Source organism: Galeopterus variegatus, unplaced genomic scaffold, assembly GCF_000696425.1.
Source record: "Galeopterus variegatus unplaced genomic scaffold, G_variegatus-3.0.2 Scaffold5845, whole genome shotgun sequence".
NCBI classification, from domain to species: Eukaryota; Metazoa; Chordata; class Mammalia; order Dermoptera; family Cynocephalidae; genus Galeopterus; species Galeopterus variegatus.
The window spans coordinates 9575-16842 of record NW_007731956.1 but is presented as its reverse complement, the minus strand read 5'-3'; the positions used below and the strand labels follow the sequence as shown (position 1 = coordinate 16842).

General features: G+C 40.6%; 1 protein-coding gene across 1 annotated transcript in view; it reads right to left on the bottom strand.

Moving 5' to 3' along the window:
- Positions 1 to 7268, bottom strand: part of PRKDC (protein kinase, DNA-activated, catalytic polypeptide) — a gene marked incomplete at its 3' end in the record, with an annotated part of 134792 nt that overhangs the window by 124104 nt on the left and 3420 nt on the right. Inside the window, 3 exon segments of the mRNA XM_008590104.1 lie at positions 4805 to 4957; positions 5805 to 5968; positions 7091 to 7181. Of these exon segments, the coding sequence (XP_008588326.1) occupies positions 4805 to 4957; positions 5805 to 5968; positions 7091 to 7181 (408 nt within the window).

The window sequence follows — 7268 nt, the reverse complement described above, 5'->3', positions numbered from 1 at the left end:
CGGGGGCAACACCGAGGGTTGCGATCCCGTTGCCGGTCCCGGTCCAGTACGGGGGCGACACAGAGGGTTGCGATCCGTTGCCGGACACGGAAAAAAGACAAAATAAATAAATAAATAAAATAAAATAAAATAAAATAAAAATATGTATACATCTGTCTAGGTATGTTTTTACAAAGATCTAATATATTCGTCAAACTTCTTCCAGAGGATAGAGTGGATTTTCCTGGGGAGTAAGCATGGGAAAGGGGTAACATGGAAGTTTGCTTTTAGCTTCATACGTTTTTAGGTTAATTGATATGTTATCAATGAAAAAGACCTCCCCAGTCCAAAGACACACAGACAGATATACTAGATGTTCACTAAATTTTTCCATAATATATTTATAGTTTCAGTTTTTCCTTCCAGATCTTTTTTATTTGGGATTAGTTTTCTAATATGTGGCAAGGACTCCCCCCTTGACCTAACTCTGGTCAGGCTCCTCTGAACTCTTCTCAAGTAGGCCTTGACTTCTAAGCTTCTGTGTTCATTTCTGATTGGCTCAGTTTTAGCAAGAACACTGCTGAATCACTTTAGTGAGAAGCCCCCCACCTTTGATGTCTGATCACCTGGCCTGCTTTCAGCAAGAACACTGTTAGGTTGGTTTAGCCAGAATCTCCCATACCCCGGATGTTTTCTCTTAGTAATTGTCCATCCACTGATCCTAACCCTGCTCCTTAGCTATAAATTCCCATGTGTCCTTGCTGTATCTGGAGTTGAGCCAAAACTCTCTCTCCCCTACTACAAAAGCTGATTATAGTAGCCCCCCTTTAATAAAGTCTTCCTTAAAGTCTTTAATAAGGGTTCCAGTCAAGATGGCAGGATAGATGGTTCCCAGGGTCACTCTCTCCCACAAATCAACCAATTTACAACTTTAAAAATGTAACATCAGCCAAGCTGGGGCTGCTGAAGCTCAGGGGAAGAGGAGGAGAGACCTACAGAGTTCATGAAGGAGGGAGAAACTACAATGAGAGAAATAAAAGGCTGCTCGGAGCATTTTGGGCCACAGCTGCTTTAAGGCTTGAGCTGATAAGTGCATGGAGGAGGAGCCGGCAGAAGCCACAGCTGTGCCCTTCAGATGGAGTTACTTGGAGGCGGCAGGGGAGAAGAGGGCCTTGACAGCCCCCAGGATAGCAAGACCACTAATAGGGCTCCCATGGACTCACGCAGAAGCGAGGAGCCAGAACAATTGAAAAAAGGGAGCCATCCAGAGGTCAGTGAGTCATCACAAGGGACCGGTGCAGGGCCCTCTCATGGGAAGTGTTTGGAGCATGGGCAGTGGGCAAGATGGGAACACTGGGAGAACACTGGGACACAGCAAGGACAGACAACCTGCCCCCTAATCAGCACAGGACCACTGAGAGGAGACTGGTCAGGAATGCAGAATTGCATGGGGTGCAGTTTGATGAAAAAACTCAGGCCCAGATCAGAGATTCTACAGAACACAGATCCACAAGGTCTCTGGAGATCTGGAAGTACCTATAAGATCGACCATTAAACCCTGAGCTGCACAAAAACCTTCCCTAGGGAAACAGCAGCAAAGTAGCAATTTAAACAACCACACACGCAAGTACTGGTTCCCACAGGAAGTTCCCCCGTGTTAGAAGCAAATGGCAAAAAATTAGTTCCGGTCCAGGCACATCACCAGCATCTTGGGGCCTGCCTGGGAACCGGAGGCTTGAAGCCGGGGAGACCGGACCCAACTCCCACTTCCAGGCAAACTGTGCCAGCACCTCAGGGCCAGTGCAGGGACCCGAGGCATGGAGCCAGGGACTGGGCCCTCCTCCCACAACCAGGCATAACACATCAGCACCTCGGGGCCCGCCCAGGGACCTGAGGCATGGAGAAGGGGACTGAACATCTCTCACACAACAAGGCACACCGAGCCAGTGCCTTGGGGCATGCCTTGGGGCCTGCCCAGGGACCCAGAGCATGGAGAAAGGGACCGGACCCTCCTCCCCAAACCAGGCACACCACGCCAGCTCCTTGGGTCTGCCCCGTGACCCAAGGCATGGAGAAGGGGAACAGACACCCCTCCCACAACCAGGCATATCGCCAGTGCCAAGGAACATACCAAAAACAGCACCTCCATGTGGGTGGCCCACTACAGCCACCACAATAACCATGGCTGCCGCGAAAGTGGCTAGATGCCACAATCACCACACAGATGGTCCGCCAACCACTGGAGTGCATTCACACAAGGAGAGTCACCAACAGAGACAAAGAAAAGAAGAGGATGTCTCTTTCCACAAAGCCCATTTCAGAGTGACAGACAAAGCATCTGCTCTATGATAATATTGGGGGACCTGATCACATCTCTCAGCATTGGACAGATCATCTAGGCAACAAATTAACAGAGTAACCATGATTCTTTCAGAAGGAGAGAAGAAATCTAGGGTAATTAGAAGGGGGAGGGGGAGGGAACGGGGGAAGGAGAGAGATTGGACAAGGGGCATAAAGAATAATTACGATTTGTAACAATACATGTGTTAGTAATATTGATTTGATCAACATACCTCAATGTTCAACTCCAAAAATATGTATAATCGATTTTGATTCAATAAATAAAATGAATTTTTAAAAAAAATAATAAAGTCTTTAATAAGTGTCACAAATAATTTTTTAAACATGTTGGTTAATTGGCCTAAAGCCATTTATTAAATGATCCATTTCCCACTAACTTAAAATGATCCCTCTGCCATATACACTATTCTTATATATACAAATGGGGCCACTTTGCAATACCCAGCTCTCCCACTGAGCTATGTGCAATAGTGCAGCCCTGTTATAATTCATGTGGCTCCTTTTCAGTGTCTGCTAGGGCAAGACTCTCTTCAGCACACTACTCTTTCAAAATTTAGCCCAAGCAATTATTTGTTCAGATTATTATTATTTTTTTTTTCCTTTTTGTCTTTTTTCATGTCCGGCAACGGACCACAACCCTCAGTGTCGCACCCGTACCAGACCGGGACTGGCAATGGGATCGCAACCCTCGGTACTGCGCCCACCCCTCGCTCAGCCAGTGAGCGGGAACCGGTCTGTATGTGGGATCCGAACCCTCGGCGGGAGCGCCACCACACTCCCAAGCGGCGCACTGTAGCAGTGCGCCACCGGGCCGGCCCAGATTATTTTTTAAGTTCAAAAATGATGTTAATTCTGAGCTTTTTACTGCAATTACACCAAACATTGATTGATTTGGGAAGATCTGACATTGTTTCAATAGTAATTCTTCTAACTCAGGTACACAGCATATTCACCTTCATTTATATTCACAAAATATACATCTGCCTGGCACATTCCTAGACATTTTACATTTTTTGATGCTGATATATATGGGATATTGCAGACATATTTTCCAACTGGTCAGTACTGATTTTTGAGATATGTGAGAATAATATATGAGAATTTTACATTGTAATTCATCAGCTTTCTCCTTTATTAATTCTTGGAGTTTATCAGTTGATATGCTTGGGCCTTATAGAATTTTTAAAAATTACATTTGAAGTAATCATCTTTTCTCCTTTTATCATTTTCTTTTTATTTTTTTTTTTTGAGACCGGCCGCACCGCGCTCAGCCAGTGAGCGCACCGGTCATCCCCATATAGGATCCGAACCCACGGCGGGAGAGCTGCTGCACTCCCAGTGCTGCACTCTCCCGAGTGCGCCACGGGCTCGGCCCGTTTTATCATTTTCTTATCTGACAGTACTGACTAGAATCTCCTGATAATTACTGGTGCTGATGTCCTAACTTTAATGGCCCATTAATAAGTGTCTTTTGATTGCCTTCCAAGTGCCAAGCATTGAGGTAGATGCTTGAGACCTAGTGGAAAGCAACAGGCTCCATCCCTGCTCTCAGGGGACTCGCACAGAGAGAGCATCAAATACTGACTAACACTGCAAATAACAACGACAAAGAGCAACTACTCCCAGCAACAGGCACTGCTCCTGGTGCTGGGGCTGAAGCACAAGGGAGCATTAGTGCTTCACACAGAGGATAATTTGAGATTCAGACAGGCATTCTCTATTATATTAAACTACTTCTAGTTTATCAGGAGCTGCCAAATGCCTTTTAGATTTCTATGGAGAGGATCCCTGCATCTTAAATCTATTTCTGTGGTAAATTTCCAGTTTTAACCATAAATCCTATTTAATCATGATGCATCTTAACATACTGCTGGATCATATTCATTCATATATATTGCAGAATTTTCCCTTTATATTCATAAGTAAGTTTAATGATTCATTTTCTTTGTTACATATGCACCCTGATATTAGGATTATGCTAGCTTCATAAAATGAACTGAGAAGATTTCTATCTTTTTCTGCTTCATGGCAACAGTAGAGGATTTGTTCATAAAGTCATCAGGAATGGGCCATTAGCCAGCATTTCCAATTTCTTCCATGACTACCAACCATGGTTATTTATCTCTTCTTCACTCAATGGAAGACTAAGTCCATCCTTGAGAGATGTGACAGCTAACTCACCTTTAGATGCCTGAACTCTCTGTAACCATCACTAGAACAGTGATTCCCAAACTCTGAGGCACATTAAAAGTTGCTGGGAGAGCTTTTAAAAGTCTCAATCCCCAGGCCACATCCCTGACCAATTACATCAGAGTCTCTAGGGCAGCAGCCAGGCAGCAGTGTTAATTTAAAAAAAAAGATCTCCAGGTGATTCCAATGTACAGCAAGCTTTTCTGACCACTGAACTACACCAAATTTTTTTCCTAAGTTTTGCAATGTTTTAGATTCAAAATTATTCACTTACCTGATCTACGTCACACCCAAGTCGGAGCAGCACAGGAAAAGTTCGCTTATAGAGCTGGTACATGGGTGGGGAGCCCTGACCACCTTCAGGGATTTGAGTGGCTTTTCCCAGCATAAACATAACCATGCTATGTAAAAGTTCACAAGCTGCAACCTAAAATAGGCCAGGAGTTCAACAAAGTTTAAGTTATCATGTTCACAAGAGAGGAATATTTTGAAACATTACTCAACTTAGCCCTTGAAGAAGAAAAACTTGTATTGAAGATAACTGTCCTGTAACCCAAACATAATTAACTGGAAATAGCATTTCTTGTTGTATAAAGTTAATGCTTTTGTTCACTTTGATCTTTATCCAAGAGTTAAGAATTGAAATTTGTAAGCATTAGACATTGGGACTAATACATTCATAAGAATGTATTTCAAGCTGCCATTATTTCAGAACTACATAACCTTGCTTCATCTGCTGGCATATTTTCTTTTTTCATGGCTGGTCAATCAGGAATAGAACCACAGACCCTGGTGTTACCAGCACCACTTTGTAACCAACTGAGCTAATGGGACATCCCTGTTAACTTTTTTTCTCTTTTTGGCTGCTGGCCAGTACAGGAAACGTTAGCACATTTTCAACTCTCACTTTTAGAGAATATATTTTTTAAGTACTTTGGAAATTTACAAATTAATATTAAAATCTGAGATTATGTTTCTACCCTCCCAGGTTAAGAGGATAATCGAGTACAGATTGAATAGCACTCTTAAATACCCTTTGTACTTCATTTTCTATAATAAAGAGCTTTTGGTACAGTCTTTGCCAGGTTATTATCTATTAAGATAATTTGTTTAATTTTCATTTATCAATGCACCTACTTCTGATAAGTAAGTAGTTTTCTAATTACATTACAGAAAATACAAAATTAATGATATTGGAACAGCTGAAATATATTATCTGCATGTGTGTACAGCAACAGACTCTAAACAATGAGTGAAATGAAAAATATAAGTACTTTAGTTTGTCTGTCACTAGCTGAGAGAGCTAACTCTGTGACCCGAGGCAAGAACACATCCAGGTAAATGGCAGGCTTCATCTCTCTGAATGGCACGGCAAAGCTGAGCTTCTTCTCTGTGTCCCAGGCCACACACTGCTTCATCATTTTGTCTGAGGATGCAGCTGTCAAAAAATCAATGCACCTACTTCTGATAAGTAAGTAGTTATCTAATTACATTACAGAAAATACAAAATTAATGATATTGGAACAGCTGAAATATATTATCTGCATGTGTGTACAGCAACAGACTCTAAACAATGAGTGAAATGAAAAATATAAGTACTTTAGTTTGTCTGTCACTAGCTGAGAGAGCTAACTCTTGTGACACGAGGCAAGAACATGTCCAGGTAAATGGCAGGCTTCATTTCTCTGAATGGCACGGCAAAGCTGAGCTTCTTCTGTGTCCCAGGCCACACCCTGCTTCATCATTTCGTCTGAGGATGCCGCTGTCAAAAACGATTTAAGAAGAATGCTTCTCCATTCAAAATCTTTCTAATACCAATTGTTCTACCTCTCATTAGTTGAACCAGAGTGCTTTTATACTTTTAAGTTAAGTACTTTATTTATCTTTCCTTTTTTTTTTTTTTTTTGCTTCAAATATGTAATCACAACATTAGAAATCACTGATATGGGATTTCTGAATTTAAAGTAAAATTACTTTTAAAGAAGACTAATGGAATGTTTAATATCTAAATTCAATGATAGTTACTTAAGGTATTTTGTAGAAAAATGGTAAATAAGCAATATTTTTTTAAAATCTCCTCTTTAAAACATTTATTTTCCAAATACAGGCTCTATCTTTCTAAATAAACAAACTCACTAGTATATTTAACATAAAATTTCAAAAGTAATAATATAGATGAATTTTTACTGATCAAAAATGTCAATTCTTATAAGAACAATCTGAAAATGTCTAAATATTAAGAATATTGGGTTTAAAAAACATTAACTCTGAATTCTCCTGACACTATGTTATATAGAAAAGACTATCAAATCAGACTGTTTGAAAATGGAAAACATGCTTAACAAATCAAGCAAGAACGTGTGTTCTGCTAGCATACTGAATTATTCAGATTGCGTGGGTACAAAGCGTTTCATTAAGCTAAATATTATTCTTTATAATCTTATCTGAAAATATGTAAATTGGATATGAGTAAATATCAGAATACACTGTTATCTGCATACATCCAAATTAAAGCACAAATATATCTACAGCAGTTCATTTATTTTAAAGGAAAGTTTACCTGTTAAAAGATTTTTGTTTATTTGTCCTCCTAGAGATCCAAGCATTTGTACTACTCTAATTCTTATTTCCTCTAAGGACAGTGCTTCATTCTGCAAAGTTGAACAATTGTACTAATGTTAGGATAATTGAGTTAAAAATTTAAGAAAAGTCGAGAGAAAAGAAAAACTATTTTACCA